An 18,789-nucleotide genomic window follows, 5' to 3' on the forward strand; every position below is an offset into this window, starting at 1 on the left:
AATTATTTAAGAGTAAAAATTTAACGCAAAATAGGCAAGCTATAAAGAAGCGATCATTATTTTCCGAACAATTAGAAAATTGTCCCGACCTTCCGGAAAATCCATTTCTTGATTATGCAAGATTCGATGGCAATGTTAGTAATACAATCGAATTAATAATTTTATATATACATGTATATACATTATAATTCTGTATGGTTTAATTATTTTTCTCTTTTATATAGGCGCAAATAGGAACTCCTATTAGAAAATATAGGATATTTATGTGCATGTTACCAAAAGATCAAAGATCGTATCCTCTACAGGTTGTCGTACTTGCCAATGCTAAGGTTCAGGAATTTATAGGACTTATATGTTATAAATATATTAGCGAACATCCTGATCAACATATTCAGTAAATAGTTTTATTAATAATAAATATAAATGTTTGATATTGCTGGATATTATATTTATAAAATGAATTCTAGAGAAGATATTAACAAATATGGGTTATATATCACGGAAGACGATGGCGAAGTCGATTCCGACTTTCCTTGTTTAGATCCCGCGGAGATAATCGCTAAATTTGAATTTACGACCTTGGGTCTTGTTGAAATGAAAGCAAGTGACAGAGCGCGTCATAGTACTGTAAGAACTATAACTGAACATAAAGAAGAGCATGAGAGATTAGACAAATCGCAAGAAGTAGCCGACGATCTTGCTAAAATGGAAGGCCATACAACTGCTATGGAAGCCCCTCTATATCAATTATATAGGTATCTCTTGTTTTATACATCATACCTCTACCAATTATTATTGTTGTTGTTGTTGTTGTTATTGTTTTTGTTGTTGTTGTTGTTGTTGTTACAGAGTTTACATAATAAATAAAGTAAGAGCGAAAACTGAAGTACATTTAGGAATATCTGGTGAAAAAATAGAAATAGATCCTGTTGTAACGGGTAAGGGAGCAAGTCGGTTTTGGAACAGGCAAAGGGCTGTTAGTTATCATATGGATAATATTGCATGGTGTGAATTAATAGAAAATAAAGGATCTAAGACGACTTTTACATTAGTTTATACACCACATACTTCAATAACACTGGACGGATTGAATGGTAATCAACATTAATCAATATCTCTATCAATAATTAGATTGTGAAAAAATTTGTTTAAAATGAATTTGTATTCGTTACAGTCTCTATTGGTCATACTCAATCTCTTAGGCGTTCGGCATCGTTTAAAAATCATGATTTTGAAGCAGAATCTTCAATAGCCGAAGAAATTGTTAAGAAAATAAATCATATTTTGGAATTAAGAAGTAGTTCCTCGAGGAAAGAGTATCTCGCTCAAAAAGAACGTAAAGCTTCTAGACGAAAGAGTTTTCATATTCATAGATGACCAGTCCATCTGTATCTATTTGTTATCGTTAAATTCTTAAAAACTGTTTAATATAAGATAGTAATAACCATTGCAAAATAGTTATTATAACGTAACCAAATTATATTTATTTTATATTAGTATTAATTTATAAATAATATTTATAAAATTATAAAATAAAAATTGAAGGCACAACCATGATATTTATAATATAATACAATCTGTGCGCAAACTATTTATTAATTGGTCTTTTATTATATGATGTTAATCTATGAGATTAAAGATGCGATGCATAATATTATTTGTATCCTCTTGTAATGTCGTTATTACACTTTCGTAAAAATGTTTAGAACATATATTTAAAAACATCACTTTCGTCGCTATCGCTTGTAGTTGAAAAACATTCTTATTAAATTCTTTATAATCAGGTTTTAATGCTAAAAATGCTCTTTGATGATCAGATAAAAAATTAATATCTAATATCTGTCCAGCTTGTTCTTTATGTTTATTATGTTTTATTAAATCCTGTACGCGAGATTTTCTCTTTGCGTAAACCTCTCGCCACTTTCTGTCTTCTTCATTCAAAGTTTCTATATATTTTTTAATGTCAAACTGATTTACGTCTTCGAATTTCAATTTCTTCGCTTCGTGGACTACACCAGTTTCACCAACGTTTTCCAAATCTATAGCATTGCAGAAATTATCATTAATTTTTATAGCCATCAGTATGAATTATCGAACAGTATATTACCGATATTTAATTTAAAAAAAATATTGATAAGTGCAAGTATCAAACCTTGTTCGTATAAAATTGATCGTCTCTTAAAAACTAAGGATCTCCGTTTATTCGTTTTATTATCCGTTGGAGAATTTTCGACTGCCGCTGTCTCTGGATTATCAGCTTCCTTTTCCATTATAAAAGTAACAGTCACAAAATACACGCAAAAAGGCTTATATTTATTTGTTTACATCATCGTACATTCATCATTTGTAATGAAACATCGTAAGACGCGGTTATTGGGATTGTTTGAATGTTTTTTTTCTGATGTAGAACTATGTTATACAATTTAAATACGAAAGTGTAACAACGCTACTTGGTCGACTTAAAATGGAGAATAAATCGAATGAACCGAAAAGTAGTAAAGTCGAATGAAACGTAATTGTGTAATTTGCTAGATCGTACTTTTTTTTATTTATTTATTTTTTTTTTTTTTTTTTTTTTTCAGTACTTGGCATCCCTGACTATTATATCAAACTTAATTGTTAAAATTTATTATCCTAAGATCGGGAATTTTTCAAATTTCCGCATTCTTTTTGTTGGCTACGTGTCAGTTTTCTCGAAATTCGTTTCCTCGCATTCCTTCCATATGCGAGATTTGCCCTCTTAAGCAAATTCTAATCAATCTATACGATCAAATGCAAATAAATACAAAATAAATCATGGCTTCTGAAATATGGCTTTATTATATAAGCAAACACATCAGTTTCAAAAAATTATTTTAATGCTCACAATATTGTTGTAATTCAAATGGCACTTGGTTAAATATTATAACTTTAGCCCCATTCACGTTTATTAGTTATTAATAGAGCTGAGTTAGATATTAATAATAAAATTAAAATTGAAAAATTTCTAAAAATCTTTCTAAAAAGTAAGAATTGCAATGACGCTTCAATACTACATTGAACACGTAGAATGTAATTAATCATTTAAATTAATGGCATCAACATCTATAAATGTAATGCTTACTACAAGTCGTCAAAAGTCATTATTAATCGTAAATTGATAAAATTAATTGAAAAAAAAATCATCTGCTTTTATAATGCATCGGTAAGTTTATTGATCTAAGCCCGCGTGTTCGCGCGCGCGCGCGCGCGTACACATACGCACGCAAGCCCACTATTAGTCTAATAATATTGAGTTAATATTATCGTATGCAGGATGCGAGGTCGATAATATTGAAGAGTTAGCATGGCGCATGCGATTTTTTCAACATATACAGTTTATTCCGCCATGTCGATAGTGATTTTGGGACGGTAATTTTTCTCCTGCGTATTGGCACGAGTTTTGAATTTAAAACAATAGAAAATTTAACGTCGATGATTTGATCGGAACCTAAATTTCGTTATACCTAGGTAATATATTGGCATTCGTACCTACGTAAAATTGTCATCTGTCGAACTTTATGGTTTACAGCGCTTTTCATGATGTTTTTAGCATATATATATATATATATATATATATATATATGTATAGCATTTGAATTCGAATGAATAAAAATTCAATTCAATAGATAAGGTTTTTTGAAAGGGAAGGGAAGGAAGATATTTTTCATATATATATATATATATATATATTAAAAATAATGCATAATCGCTGTCGTCGAGATAACGGGGATTCTTTTATAAATGACGAAATAATACGATTATTATTTATTATACTTGTAAATGTTTTTAAATTTGAAGAGCGTAAGGATTGTAAGCTTGGGAAAGGGAAGTAATGAAAGTAATACAATTTGGCAAGTAAACAAAAATTCGCAATTTATTGCTATGATAAACAATCGAGAATGTCGGCATGAATTGAATGTAATCGCAACCCTTAAAGCGCCGAGTATGATGTACGAGAGGAAACTTGTAGATTCGCCGTATAACCCTAAACAGTATCTCGAATTAATACAAGAAATACGGAACAGAAACAATTCTAGAAGTTGGTGGTGCAATTTCGAGAAAATTCTTCGTTGATCAAATACTCTTGCTTTCGGCTGAGCATCACAGTTTAAAACCTGATGGTGATTGGAATTATAAGAGTAGAGTCTGTCGGAATATAACATTGCAAATTTGTTTGAAAAGGCTATTCATCTTCTGACCGTTTGAAACTTAATTTCAACGTAATAAATCGAGCGGCGTTTGAGGTATCATTTTTACCAGGCAATAAACATCGGAGAACATGTCCTTAACACGTATTAATGAGGTACGTTCTTATACACTGATTAATTATAAATATTTATAAAATATTACAATTTTCGAGCCGGATAATTTTTATTCCGTCATTATTATTATTACATCTATTGATATTATTTGTTATTTGTTTCGCGCTATTATTATTTATTGCATTATTGGACGAAAAGTAACGGCGTGAATGAATAAAAGAAATAATAATTAATGAGAAAAGAACAGAAGGATTAAACGATCATTAAAATTGTTAATTCTCTTTATAGTCAAGTCTTTTGCTGGTTATTACTATTATCATTTTTTCATTCTTTAGTGTAACAAAGATTTAACGTTCTTTTGTAGATTAAATTGGACATCGATGATCTGACTTCGTTATTAGATCGTGCTTCGCGTCAAAAATCGAAAGATATTTTAGGCCTCGAAATAAGAAGATTACAAACCGAGTTAGTCAATATTCAAAATCAAACCAGCGTGGATCGAGAGCAGTCTAAAGTAACGAAGCCCTCTAATTCCTTATCTAAATGTTATGACATCAAACTAAATAATTATGCCTGGGATCAAACGTCCGATTTTATTAAATTATATGTCAATTTGAGCGACGTTCAGACCCTACCGAAAGAGGCTGTATTTTGCAATTTCTTGGAACGATCTATGGACTTGCACGTTCAAGGACTTAAGAATAAGAATTACGAATTGACAATTAATAATCTGTGCGAAAACATTAATGCGACCAAGAGTTACGTTAAAATAAAAACAGATTTTATTGTGGTTTTCCTTGCCAAAACATCCTCAAAGTCATGGTCCTGTATTACAAGCGTCGAAAAGCGATTGAAAGAATCTAAAACTGCTACTCCAAACATTAACGATACCGACGATCCCAATGCCAGTTTAATGAATTTAATGAAGAAAATGTATCAAGACGGAGACGACGACATGAAAAAAACTATCGCTAAAGCATGGACAGAAAGTCAAGAAAAAAGAGAGATGGGTGCAGCAAATTTAAGTGACATGTAAATGATAATTGCCATAAGTATTATTTATCACTTGATTTATAAAATATAAAGTGAATGAATTTGTTAATTTTATTATGTAAATGGATATTATGTAAAGAAAAACAGATTTTTTTCAAATACAATGAAATTTTTATTTATCAATACAATATTGGATAAAACATGTCTTATTCATGCGAAAGTCTTATTTTTCATACTTATTTCTTTTCGTGTATACTGAATATTTTATTAATACAAATCTCTAAATCTTGATTAGAATAAATAAAATAAAGCACTAATAAATGGAATGTAGACATTTGAGATATAAAAGCTTGGCACTCTGGAAAAAAGGCAATCTCGCAAACTAATATGTACGCAAAAATGTACTTTAGGCGACAGCAACTTAATAATAAACATATAAAAAAAAAAAAGCAACTACTTAACAGTGATTGAGAATAGCTGTACATTAATATCTCATCTTCTACGATATAAAATTAATTCGAACGATTAATTTATGACTAAAGTAAAAATAATTTATAATTTTAAAAAATATCATTGATGATTTTTGATTATTTATATCTTTGGTTTCTCTGAAATATCAGTGACAATACTTAAAAGATAGAAAAAAATCTACATTCAATCACAATTTTTTTTTACCATTTGTTAAAATTAATATGAAACTGGAAGTATTACACTTTTCAACTTATTTTCATTCTTAAATAATTTACATTATCAAATTTTTACAATAAGCCATTCGGTTTGTGCAAATATACATATATTATAATTTATCATAATTATTCGTAGTTATTGGCTAGCTCTGATATATACAAAAAATGTATCCTCCAGTTTCGTTTTATTAAAATAGTTTAACAATATAGAAAATCAGATTGACTTTTATCTGAAAAAGTGGTATTTCAAATTATTCAGTTGGGTTTATGCGGGTAACGATAACCTGAAGAATATTGAAATGGAATTAAAATCAATTTTTATCAAAATCTATCCTGAAGCTAATTTAAGAAAGTTAGTCTGTCAAAATATTAATAAACGATTGAATGTAAACATGTAAAATAGGGCACTTTTATTTAATAATTATTTTAAAATACATACTTTTATCGAAATCTACTTAAGAGGCAAAAATGGCAAAACTAATAAATAATTTGATGCGAATGGAGAACAATGGAAAAAAAAAAGAAAGACTTATAATCAATGAAATCATTTTTCTTTAAGCTTATGAATTTTATAATCTTAGTGTTTAAGGTGTTACTACATAAAGATAATCGTATTAGTAAAATGTCATGAATTATTGTATTTTGTATTTTAAAATAAATTATTTCAAATTGTACCGATCCATATGGATTTTTATTATTTTCTTTTTCAATATTATTCCTTCAATGTATTTAAATTATTCATGCGTATAAAGAGCAATTCAATTAACATTAATTTTTGTTTTTTAAACGATAGGCTATTGAAATTTAAAAAATAGTATAAATCTGAATAATATTAGCTACTGCTTTCGTGTATCGTTACCAGCAAGCCAAAGCTGCGCTAATCTATTATATTCTACCGTACATTTTGTTTTTTGGATGCCAACGATAATTGTATTTCTCGATTTGTCGAGTGAAAAGCTTGCGTCATTAATGATCTAGTTTTCTCCATTAAATCGGGAACATCCTTAACTTCTAATCCTTCGGTCGAAATAGGAGGTAATGCAGTAATTATTACACGTCCTGAAAGAAATTTCAGAATATATTGAACTAAAAGTAATTAGGCATTGGGAGATAGGGTAAAAATTGTACCAGAATCCAAGCGTTTCTCCGACTTAGACATAAAATAGTAAGAGGAATATACTACGGGTAATATTGGTAATTGAGCATTAATGGCAACGTGAAAGGCACCCTTTTTAAAAGAGTGAATTTCACCGGTATTTCTCCTTGTACCTTCCGGAAATATCCACAGCTTTATCTAGTAAAAAGCATCGTTCGTACATTAAATAATTGAATAATTTGTAAATCTGATTTAAGCCATCCCTTCGCATTATTACAGTCTCTACTATTAAAGTAATTTCAAACGCTAATTCAAATAACCTTTTTTTTTTTTAAATATTTGACCGCTGTGTTAATGATGGTTCTAGCCTTTTCAGAATTCATTCTGTCAATGAAAATAAGTCCGCACAACCAAGCTGCCAGTCCAAAAGGCCAAGCGTAAAAAATTTCTTTCTTCGCCACTACCGTACACTTATCCATTACGGGCCAAAGGTCGAACATTCCTAATATGTCCAAGGAACTTTGATGATTAGCTACTATAACGTAAGAGCGCTCCTTTTCCAAATGCTCGCGGCCCCTGATTTGCCATCGTAATCCTAATAAGTTGCTCGTGTGATGACACATCGAAGATGCTAATCTAAAGATAAGAAATTTCAATGCAATTACGTCCATGGATTATCTAGCATAACACAATATCAATTTAAAACGCATACTTACAATAAATTTTTCACATTACGAGGACGCAACATCATAACTGGTATGAGTATCACAGAATTCATCATAACTGTGCCATAATACATAAGAAATTTGAAATAATAACGAAATGTCCTACTAGTTTCATACAAAAAAGGCAGTAAGAGTATAAACGCTACGACAATTATCTCAAATAAGAAAGATGAAGTCATTGTTTATCATTCAATGTTAATTATTGGCAACGAATTTAACTATTCAACAATCACCAATAACAATGAGTGAATTTCATCTATTTTACGTGCTCATATTAAGCCTCGCCTAATGCGCTAACTGATAATACGATTGAAAAACAGCCAGATTACTAATTGATAAATAAGTCTTTTCCGTCTCATTCAATCCCAATGTTGATAACAGAGAACTGCTCTTCCGGACTGTTCAATAAAGACTATCGTAAAGCCAATGCCACGATGCTTTTTTTCTCACCGCCGCTCTTTATCATAATCGAATTTTATTGACTAGAACAAATATTAATAAACGCAAGCCGAGATGCCGACTCGTTACTAATACTGAGCACTGCAGTTTCGCCTAACGCGATACATACGCCGCTAGTTGTTGTCGCCTGTCGTCATCATAGACGAGAGATGGGAATCGCGGAAAGCTGCGAACCTCCTGAATTTCTAAAATCAACGTAGAATTTATCGGGGCACTCTGCACTGTGTTTCGGCCGCATAGCCGATACGTCTTTTCCGCCCTTACCGAGTCAAGGAGAAACGTGAAGAGAAAGAAGACTGTCCACTCCTACTACCGTTGCAATTACGAACGATCCTTACGACCTATCTGAGTGCGCGCGCGTGTCCGTGTGTGCGCGCGTGTGCAAGGGCGCTCGTTAATACGAGCGTTGCTTGCGGCTTGTTAGTTTAATACATCGTACGTATGTGGGGAGAGTCTCTCTCTACCCTTACAACCTCCCCGCAGTCACAAACGAATTTGCACTCTGCGCCGCACCGCTCCATCTCCCTCGCACGCTCTCTCACTCTCACCCAGTCTGTCAGTCTTCCCAGCTCCCAGCCCCCCGCCCCGTGAGCGCGCCGTCATTTATCTCATTCCCGCTTACTTTCGCCCGCTCTCGCAATGCACACGCACGCACGCTTGCCTATTCATAAATGCATATGCGCGCGCGCGCGCGCGCAAATGTATGCACACGCGCACACACACGCATGTGCGCTCATGCACTCATGCACTCATGCAATCATACATTCATGCACTCATGCACTCATGCACTCATGCACTCATGCATTCATCCGCTCGTACGCTCGTGCACTCATGCACAAGCGCGCATGCGCACCCATCTATATATATATATATATATATATATATGCATGCGTGCGTGCGTACGTGCGTGCGTGCGTGTGTGTACATGCGCGCGCACACGCATATATATATATATATGCATGCGTGCGCGCGTACGTGCGTGCGTGCGTGTGTGTACATGCGCGCGCACACGCACCCGCGCGCATAAAACCGTATTCCCCTTCAACAATTATTCAATTCCATCTACTCTAGCGATTAGCCGGCACTCGAATCTTTTATAAAATATTTTTTTATTAAAAGACGGTAGATGCTGTTTGCCATTGTGCCTCGTTGCGAAAGCTCTTTAATTGTCGAATGCCAGGATATTTCAGATTCTCTGTTTAATTATGAAAATTACTTGAAAAAACTATTATTTTTATTTGTTTATTTTGTTTTGTTTTTTTTTTTTTATGATAATTTTTTAAGTATATTTTAGCGTGTAATTTAGTATTTTTCAATTACTTTTCTCTCTCTCTCTCTCTCTCTAAAATCTTCTCCACATTGTAGATTTTTGATATTATTGTCTAGAAAATTCAAATAATGTGAAATTGAAGTTAATGCTTGCGATTGTTTCAAAGTATTACAAGATTTATACTATTATATTGATTTTCAATTGAAGCATTCAATTCAAATTACAATACACCTTGACGTTTAAATCCATTTATATGAATAAAACATTAAAGTAAGTTACAAATTATTGCACTGTTATCGTATCAAACTATTTTTAATTTCTTAAAAGTTATACGTTAGGAGATGTCAGTAAGGTTTTCTACATTGTTAACAAGCAGAAATCATTTCAAATGAATCATTACTTTTTATAATAAGATATTGCTGATGTGAGTGCGCTTTTAATTTTAGTTGGCAATTTATAATATTTACAATCTGAGTTTTGTCAAATTATTCATAACATTCACTTATTAAACTAAAAAGAAATTGTTTTTTTTCTTTTTTTGTTTTTTTAACGATAATTCATCAGTTCATTTATACATATTCGTTAAGTACGTGTTTTTTTTTTAAACTTTTTCTTTTAACGAAAGACGAGACCATATTGTATTCGTTCATTAGCAGTTCTTGATAAATAATGTTGTTTCATTTGCATCAGCTAAATTGTTGATAAAATAATTGTTTTAAAATAACAATTTTAAAATAACATCCGCATTAAATTAACAATTAAGAATTTACATATATGTTTCCATGTTTCCATGTTTCCATTATTTATTGTTTTCGATAAAGTCTCTATAAAATATCATGGATAATATTTTGAATAAAAAAAAAAAAAAAAAAAAAAAAAAAAAAAAAAAAAAAAAAAAAAGAATCTCTAAACCAACGTTATCATACATTAATATAAGTGAAAGCATACTGAAATTAAATATTTTTCTCCCTATTTCTCATATATACATTATGAAAGGAATTTTGCATTTCTCTTGTTGTTTTCTGCTTTATGCAATTACAGTCTAACACGCGGCATATACTAAATAATAATGGAATGAAGAATAATCGATCAGACGGTATGATTAGCAGTCAATAATCTTGTCATCAATAACAATTGTCATGCGTAAAGCTATTTTCATTAGCATTTTCAAAAATTCAAACGAGAAGAAATAATGGTTATTGATTGTAAATGGATATAAATGTAAAGGGCAAGCGATGACTTTTAATACACTTGATTGCTTGTTTATGAAATTATCGTGGAGTTCCTTTAAAAGGAAAAATCGCTCCGAGAGTTCATGATTTCTCAGTGATCTCCGTGATTGATGCCCGGTGATCTAATGCGATACACGCGACACTCGCGATATTCATTTACGCAAATACATTCATGTTGATAGTTGGATTACGATTAGAAAAATCGTACATATAACATTGAATATCTTATTCGTTATTAATCAGACAGGCTTGAGTAAACGTCAAATAAAGAGTTAGAATATAATTTTTTATTTATGCAAATAAGGCTTTCGAACGGCTGCGATATAAAATTTTGATAATGCTATTATTATCTTTACGCTGCTCTTTAAATAAGCGAGTCTGATCACATGGATATGCAGAACAAGTAGCGATTTTATTGAGCTAAGCCAGCGAATGTACGAGCACTTGTGATTTTTTTTCGACGATGACAAAATTACACTTTTTGCAACAGCCTGTGATAGGATTTGCATGAAAATTCTTCTAAATTATCTTAATAGTAATAAATATGTTTCTATAACTTTAATTATAATAAAAGTTTTATTACCATTTGGCAAGCGATAATTATCCAAAGAATAATATTCTATTTATAATTAATTAGTTAAGCTGTTTATAGTTAGTCCATATGGAATATCAAATTTATGCATAATTATCTGTTTATTGTTAATAAAACAAAAACCAAAAAAAAAAAAAAAAAAAAAATGATTACGGTTTAAAATTATGTTAATAATTTTACATTAATTTGTTGAATAATGTAATGATAAAATCAGTAATTGGGTATGTTACATGAAAATATTTGAATCTTTCTCATGTCAATTAAAAATACTTGAACATTAGTGGAAGGAAATTCGATATTTCCAATTGATAGAGAATAGAATTAAATTTCATTTGAATTAAAATTGTAATTTAGCATTCAATTGAAAGCGAAAACTAACATAAAACACATTTGAATTAATAAAATTCATCCAAATCAAATGCTTATGCAGATTTTTATAAAAGTTAATTTTCAAGAATATAATTACACACATAGAATAAATTCGTTGAATACTGCTACGTTAAAACTTAATTAAATTCATGTTTATAAATTACTTCCAACAGATTAACATTTTTTTATTGTTACGCTTTTAATTTAAACCAGTATTAGACTAACATTTACTTATAAAATTGAGTAAACACTTTTTTTCTTCTTTTTTTTTAATAATTATAATTTATATTTCCATATTATGAAAATTTTTAATAAGTATTAAAATTCTGAAATTATTTCGTAACATATAATACAAAAATGAACTGGAAAGTATGTATATAAGAATTAGTTTTTTTAGCACAAAGCTAGGTGTTTGTGTGTGTGTTCTTCTGCTATATTTCCTTATCTCATAAAGTTTCAATTAAACACTGTGCTGATTCAATATAGTTTTGTAGACGTAAAATTCATGTTCAAGTACAGACAAATAGAATATTATGACTAATAAGATTACGTATTATATTCCACAAGCTTACCCAACAACATCTTCGTGCAACTGTTTGCTCATAAAAATGACTATAATTATATTTCTTCGTTTATTCTAAGATTAAAGCAAAAGATTTACGATATGTCAGCTAAAATAATAAATTAATTAATAAAAAAAAAAAAAAAAAAAAAAAAAAAAAAAAAAAAGTAATAATTTTATTTTATTTGTTTAAATTAAGAATAGTGGTTTTCTGCTATCTATGCATTAGAATTATGTAATATAATGATAGTTTGAGTTGAACGTAATTTACTTATAATATATATATATATATATATATATATATATATATATTCGGCAAATAAAACATATATGCAAAGTTTTAATACGTTAAATAGTTAAATTTTAAATGATACTTCATTTGCTCTTTTACAGTAACACAAATTTAGAATAATTTTCAAAAGTTGTAAACCGATCGGTAAGACTCATACAGAAAGCTGAAGAATTTACTGATTAATATATGAGAGTTATATAATCATAATTATGACCAATAATATACTTAGTAGTTTAAAAAATATCCAATGATTACCGTAGAATTTCCAAGATAAATCTTAATATTTTTCAAATATTCGTAATTTTGTCGTTTTTCTTTATACAAATTATTTTTACAAGTAAATAAATCATATTCTTTTATTTTGTATAATTTTAATGAATTAAGATTGTAAATCGGTTAAGTATCGATACACTATAAGTATTTTAATTTAATCTATATGGCATGACTGAATAAATAATCGATCGATTATAAAAAAAAGAAAAGGACAAATGAAACATTATGATAAATTAAAACTAACAACACTTTAAAAATTTGCCAAATATTGTAATGACAATTGTATATACAAATTTAACAATGTTTGTAGTCGTAAATATATTATAAGAAAAACAATATTGATTATATATATATATATATATATATATATATCACCAACACATTGTATTGAAATTGATGGCCCAATGATTATATGGTTGAGATTTAAAATTCGATTATAGAAACTGTATTTAGATAACAAACGAAAGAAACAATCGGAACAATATATGTTAGCACTAATAGCACTTGTTAATTACTCAAGTTGATTCATCAACATATATTTATCAAGTCCGATAAAGCAATATTGGCCACTAGTTTTCTTATTTCATTTTTCATAGAGTAAGTTTTGAAAATAATCTGAAAATCGTCTGAAAATGTTGTACGAACAAATTAAAGAAACTGTGCATTGCGCGTACTATTAATACATGTAATTATTTTTTCTCTATCCTCGTCAGGCAAATACCTCACTTGAATGCACATTTATTATCTCACATTCAGCACATTATATTTTATATTAAACTCCGAGTATTTTTTTTTTAAACTACGACCAAGCGCGAGGAATTCAAATAGGAAAGACACTTATAATGATTGATAAAAAAAGATATCAGATTTATAGAATATACAAAAGTAATGACTTTATTAAGTATTAATATTTATGGGACAATACCATAATTCCTTATTCTCGGTAACTTGGAGATCTAATGATCAATGGTCTATATCTCAATAGCTATAGTTAGCCTTTTCTTCAGCATTCACCTAATATATGGAAATAAATCTACAAAGATGGTAGCCAATCGTATCATTATTATTAATTATTTACAAATTATTTTTTAATGCGCTAGGAAGCAAATTGCCGAGAAGAAAAAAGTCAAAGTAGACGACGTGCATTGTCATTCGGCTTGTTATTTCTAGTTTCAGCAATGCTACCACACTCTTGTCGTTAAATATTAGTTATTGAATGGCATTTCTTAAAGCGGATTACTTAAATATCTACCTATGTTTTTTGAATATTTGGAATAAATCTAAATTTGTAATTAGAATTTTTTCTTTTTTTTTGCAAAATGGAAATATAATTACGACTATCATAATTACATATCCATTTATCAATATACATTTCTTAACCTTTTTAGAAGTAAATACTATCGACTGCGTAGACGATTATTTAACCAGATATGGTAAGTCTTAACAATAATAATGGCCTCTACATTATTATAATTGACGAAAAATTTTCTCAAAAGCGAAACTTTTAAGCAAATACATTGGAATACGTACAGCGGAAACTTTTATCTTAAATAAGTTTGCATAATGTAATTTTCATAAGAAGCGCAAAAAGTGTTATATCAACGTTATAACGAATAATTAATTCGCTTATACGCATGGAATTAACAATTAAAACTTTTTATATAAATTTAATGAATTTAAGGAACTTTGGTGGCGTTAATACGTAAACTATTGTTTCGATCTACGCGCTAATTAAGGAAAAGCGTATTTAATCTCATGGCTGAAAAAAATTAAATAAAATGAGCCTAAATACAGTTGTTATGCAAACATTTTTCATACTCATTTATTTGCTTTTAACAAAAATCTAATAATAATAGCTTTCCTTCATACCTTCGGTAAATTAACAATGGAAACTGTACGTTCGAATGTCTGCATTTCAACGTGTTTCGAAAATAAATAATAAACATTATAAGATGTAATACCTATAAGAGCAATAACAATAAAGTTGCTAGAACAAATTGTTCTACCACCGTATTATCACAGTAAAATTGGAGACTATTGGTCTCCTATAAGTATACATACATATATATATATATATATATATATATTTATAATATCCCAATCCCATTAGCAATAACTAAATATAAAACAATTTCGAAAATCTAAGATCATAGTTTTACATATTATTATTGTTAATTGCAATAAACATTGCATAGTGTACCAGGAAAGATATTAATTCTCGCAAACAAAAGAACAGCCAATACAATCGTAATTCCTTTCAATCCTTAGGTAAGTAATTATCACTTACGCCTGATTTTATATTTGCACTTGTCGATTATCTCGTTAATTAATTAATGATCGCGTCGCATCGATAATTAAAGCAACTGTTATCGAGTAAAAATATTATTTCAAACTATAGAGTTATCAATACTACAACAATGAAAGGAATTCTTAATTCCATTTTATTAAGATCTGAAAATATTAGCTAATGGGCTTTCATTTTCAAGCGCACTAAAAGATTATATTAATTGTAATATAATATTAAAAATTCTACGATATTAAAAAATAAGTAATTTTATTTTAGCGAATACAGCTTTCTTTTTATGCAGTTGCTCCTGTTACTGTAGAAATGAACAATCTGTAGTAATCGATACCAATGTGAAGATTTACACTAAAAGAATTCAAGTAATTTCCACGCTCCGTAGGACATGCCCCCACACTAATTGCTATAAGCTTACCTTCGTAAAGAAGTGGACCGCCACTGTCACCCTGCAGAATATACAAAATTAATATATTTCAAATATTCAAAAGATATTATATTAATTATCATATTATTTTATTTTTTTTTTTTAGTTTTTTTATTTATTCAATAGAATATGTTTATATCCGTATATGTAGGCTATGAGATAGGAGAATAGAAAAATGTTTAAAATTATTAGATAAAAGGGAATTCATAAATATAGGAAAATAGGTATTAATTTTTTATCTCCATACATTAAAATTAGTAGCGAATTAAAGATACGACGATCCTTCTTTTTTTTCTTTTTTTTTTTTTTTTTTAAATACGATTCATTAAACACTTCTATTCAATCGTTATCTTTTTTTAGTTTTTAAAAAAATTCTTTTTTCATGTTACTCAAGTTCATGTCTCATAAAATTATCACAAAAACACATGAAAATATAATATTATAAAAATTTTATTCGTGTTTCCTTTTAATTTTGAATTTGATAGAAGCAAAAATTTTGTAAAGATAAGAATTTTTATAATATGTTTTATTAGTAAACTAGTAAACTGAGTAATTTGTTTACGATAGCCGCGATAATCCTATCGCGAAGATTTTGAATGTACGGATATAATTTTTAGGAACATTAAACATTCGATAAATATTCAAGCAGATGGATAATAATTTAGGTTTTAAGGTTTTTTCCAATAGCGAGGATAAGTTTCATTCCCTTTGTAAACCTAATGACAAAAAAATTGCCATTTGAAATTTCATAGTGCATAAGGCAGTTGTTACTTGGAATATCGTGGAACTCTATAACGAAAGCAAACATTGATGATATTAACTTTGCAATGATTCGAGAAGCTAAAATATTCAAATTTACTTAACTTTACAATGATAAAAATCTTTGACAATCACGTAAATAATTGAGAGTTTTTTTTTTTCTTTCTTATACATAAACAAATGGCTTTGGGGAAGCTTGGCAATAGCCAAGTATAGCCAAGTATCGAACAACATGGCTTTGATGAACGGGAATGTTCTTGATACTTACAGATGTTATTATTATATGAGGGCTAGCCGAGGTGCAGAAATATGTTGGCGGTATCGAAACGGGTCTTTCTTGTATGCTTATAGTTCGTCGATTGCATTCCGCGGGTGGTAAAATAGTCACATTTCCTACGTACAGGACACTTCTTATGCTTGGTATTGTATTACTGTTACCCCATCCTAGTATTTTAGTAGTCGAGCCAATTAGTTGTCTTTGTGGTGTTATCGGTGATAAATTAGTTGTGGGCAAAAGATACGGTAAATTGTTAAAAACCTATATTTTGATAATCGTAAGTTATGATTATACGAATGATTGTGAGTGTCTACAAAAAATTGGTGATTTATTTGTTGAAGAAAAACTTACTTTAACCAATCCAATGTCGTTGCTCACATGCTCAATTGGTATATTATGAACTGTAGCCCATTGATCGTAGGTTATCAACCAGATTGGATGTAATTCTACATTGAAGTGTAAATTGTATCTCCCCATGTATATTCGAAAATGATTAAACTGATGGTTATAGATACAATGCTCGGTCGTTACGAGGAAGTAATTTGTAATGAAATTCCCCGTACATGTAATAAAATCTTGTGCTGGAGTTTCGTGATCTGTGGTTATAAGAGGTACGACAAATGGGTATTCATCATACCTTGCTGGTCTCACTAACTGTCCAAGTATGGATTCAGCGTAGTCATAATGATTATCTATAAAATAAGTTGTCAAATTCAAATGAAATAAAATTGATACAGTTATAGAAAGATAGTATTAACTACTGTTATAAAAAATTACATTTATTTTTAAATTCTATAGCATTCCGATTAAGTATTAATTTATTGAGAAATTAAAAAAAAAATTTAGAGAATCTATAAAAAAACTTACGAAATATTACATATAACTGAATAGCGTAAAGGATTATATTTTGTTGCATATTGATATTTAAAAACAAAATGAAATATGTATAATTAAATATATATATATATATATATATATATATATATATATGCCCGCGCGTGTGTGTGTGTATGTGTTCAGATTGAATTCACACACTAACAATGATTAAATTATTGAAATAAAAAAATTCAACAGCTATACATTCGTATAGATTATTTTGTCGTTAATGATTAATTATATCTTCAGCTTTAACGCTTTTAAAACATATATATGGATATGTGTGTGTGTGTGTGTGTGTGTGTGGATGCGCTTGAATATATACATGTGTATTCATTAATTGTTAAATGAGATATAAAATTGAAATGTATAGATTATAATGATATGCAAAATTGATAGATATTTACATATACGTTTTTCATGAATTTTTAATCTTTTCAGCTACGTTGTATAACGTATAAATAAAAAATTAGAATTAATTAATTATGAATGAACTATAAAGATTTAATTTGATAAATTTCAGTATTGAAAATGCACATTAAATATACATGGGAAAGCAAACACACGCAATTTCAATATAATCAATTCAAAAAATAAATATAGCTTTCTTATCGGATATAATGTGTAAGGTGAAAAATTTGATTTGATATAATACTTTTGTTAATTTCATAATTAAAGCACCAATCCTTTGAAATTACAGATTAATAATATCTACAAAGCTATTACGTATTCTGTATAATTTTTATTTGAAAAGTCCAATAAATTATTCTTTCAACTCATATTTAGGTGAACTATTTTTCAAAGACTTTTTTTTTATTTAATTTATGAAAATTTGGCATAATTTACTTTTTGAAGTTAGTAACGTTATTAATAAAAATAATATTCCTGATTTGTTTATATTCCCTATATCAGTATCAGTTTATTAATAGTTATAACTTATTATTAATTAATCATTAAATAAAAGTAAATATACATTAAATTGTAATTATTTCACTATTTATTTTGTAAAATCGGTGTTAAAAATATAATATTTAAATACCTTCATTACTGAACGTTTATTTTACGATGCCATACATTTGTCGTTAAATATTAGTTATTAAATGGCATTTCTTAAAGCGGATTACTTAAATATCTACCTATGTTTTTTGAATATTTGGAATAAATCTAAATTTGTAATTAGAATTTTTTCTTTTTTTTTGCAAAATGGAAATATAATTACGACTATCATAATTACATATCCATTTATCAATATACATTTCTTAACCTTTTTAGAAGTAAATACTATCGACTGCGTAGACGATTATTTAACCAGATATGGT

At 29.0% G+C, this 18,789-nt stretch overlaps 5 protein-coding genes across 5 annotated transcripts in view; 2 read left to right on the plus strand and 3 right to left on the minus strand.

The window, feature by feature from the left end:
* Nucleotides 1-1,489, plus strand: part of Sin1 (SAPK-interacting protein 1) — a 2,375-nt gene extending 886 nt beyond the window's left edge. Inside the window, exons 3-7 of the mRNA XM_011507914.1 lie at nucleotides 1-134; nucleotides 225-394; nucleotides 468-755; nucleotides 850-1,094; nucleotides 1,175-1,489. The exon at nucleotides 1-134 is cut by the window's left edge and continues 132 nt beyond it. Coding sequence (XP_011506216.1) covers nucleotides 1-134; nucleotides 225-394; nucleotides 468-755; nucleotides 850-1,094; nucleotides 1,175-1,377 — 1,040 coding nt within the window. The 3' untranslated portion in view covers nucleotides 1,378-1,489. The remainder of the gene's footprint in view (nucleotides 135-224; nucleotides 395-467; nucleotides 756-849; nucleotides 1,095-1,174) is intronic.
* Nucleotides 1,490-1,582: 93 nt separating this feature from the next.
* Nucleotides 1,583-2,389, minus strand: LOC105368791 (uncharacterized). The gene is made up of 2 exons (XM_011507916.1): nucleotides 2,153-2,389; nucleotides 1,583-2,039 (listed from the first exon to the last, which is right to left on the minus strand). Exons 1-2 carry the CDS (start codon nucleotides 2,268-2,270, stop codon nucleotides 1,621-1,623), a joined length of 537 nt encoding a protein of 178 aa, XP_011506218.1. The 5' UTR covers nucleotides 2,271-2,389; the 3' UTR covers nucleotides 1,583-1,620.
* A 1,643-nt stretch (nucleotides 2,390-4,032) lies between these two features.
* On the plus strand, nucleotides 4,033-5,379 carry LOC105368792 (calcyclin-binding protein). Its single transcript, XM_011507917.1, has 2 exons — nucleotides 4,033-4,324; nucleotides 4,648-5,379. The coding sequence occupies exons 1-2, from the start codon at nucleotides 4,301-4,303 to the stop codon at nucleotides 5,317-5,319; spliced, it is 696 nt and encodes a 231-aa protein (XP_011506219.1). The 5' UTR covers nucleotides 4,033-4,300; the 3' UTR covers nucleotides 5,320-5,379.
* Nucleotides 5,380-6,719: 1,340 nt separating this feature from the next.
* Nucleotides 6,720-8,534, minus strand: Agpat1 (1-Acylglycerol-3-phosphate O-acyltransferase 1). The gene is made up of 4 exons (XM_011507918.1): nucleotides 7,775-8,534; nucleotides 7,379-7,694; nucleotides 7,091-7,256; nucleotides 6,720-7,021 (listed from the first exon to the last, which is right to left on the minus strand). Exons 1-4 carry the CDS (start codon nucleotides 7,960-7,962, stop codon nucleotides 6,855-6,857), a joined length of 837 nt encoding a protein of 278 aa, XP_011506220.1. The 5' UTR covers nucleotides 7,963-8,534; the 3' UTR covers nucleotides 6,720-6,854.
* Nucleotides 8,535-15,412: 6,878 nt separating this feature from the next.
* On the minus strand, nucleotides 15,413-17,547 carry LOC105359053 (chymotrypsin-2-like). Its single transcript, XM_011495528.1, has 4 exons — nucleotides 17,462-17,547; nucleotides 16,946-17,286; nucleotides 16,586-16,855; nucleotides 15,413-15,580 (listed from the first exon to the last, which is right to left on the minus strand). Exons 1-4 carry the CDS (start codon nucleotides 17,508-17,510, stop codon nucleotides 15,413-15,415), a joined length of 828 nt encoding a protein of 275 aa, XP_011493830.1. The 5' UTR covers nucleotides 17,511-17,547.
* Nucleotides 17,548-18,789: the final 1,242 nt, after the last annotated feature.

This window comes from Ceratosolen solmsi, unplaced genomic scaffold (assembly GCF_000503995.2).
Source record: "Ceratosolen solmsi marchali unplaced genomic scaffold, CerSol_1.0 scaffold1, whole genome shotgun sequence".
NCBI classification, from domain to species: Eukaryota; Metazoa; Arthropoda; class Insecta; order Hymenoptera; family Agaonidae; genus Ceratosolen; species Ceratosolen solmsi.

Bases quoted from the DNA above. Each gene is read 5' to 3' on its own strand.
- Agpat1 (XM_011507918.1), bottom strand. From the start codon at position 7,962: ATGACTTCATCTTTCTTATTTGAGATAATTGTCGTAGCGTTTATACTC. The intron at 7,695-7,774 runs GTAAGTATGCGT...TCTTATCTTTAG, and splicing joins CGTAATGTGAAAAATTTATT to ATTAGCATCTTCGATGTGTC. The intron at 7,022-7,090 runs GTACAATTTTTA...AATTTCTTTCAG, and splicing joins GGAGAAACGCTTGGATTCTG to GACGTGTAATAATTACTGCA.
- LOC105368792 (XM_011507917.1), top strand. From the start codon at position 4,301: ATGTCCTTAACACGTATTAATGAG. The intron at 4,325-4,647 runs GTACGTTCTTAT...GTTCTTTTGTAG, and splicing joins CCTTAACACGTATTAATGAG to ATTAAATTGGACATCGATGA.
- LOC105359053 (XM_011495528.1), bottom strand. From the start codon at position 17,510: ATGCAACAAAATATAATCCTTTACGCTATTCAGTTATATGTAATATTT. The intron at 17,287-17,461 runs GTAAGTTTTTTT...CTTATTTTATAG, and splicing joins TCAGTTATATGTAATATTTC to ATAATCATTATGACTACGCT. The intron at 15,581-16,585 runs GTAAGTATCAAG...TATATTCTGCAG, and splicing joins CTCATATAATAATAACATCT to GGTGACAGTGGCGGTCCACT.
- LOC105368791 (XM_011507916.1), bottom strand. From the start codon at position 2,270: ATGGAAAAGGAAGCTGATAATCCAGAGACAGCGGCAGTCGAAAATTCT. The intron at 2,040-2,152 runs GTTTGATACTTG...GCAATGCTATAG, and splicing joins ATCAATTTTATACGAACAAG to ATTTGGAAAACGTTGGTGAA.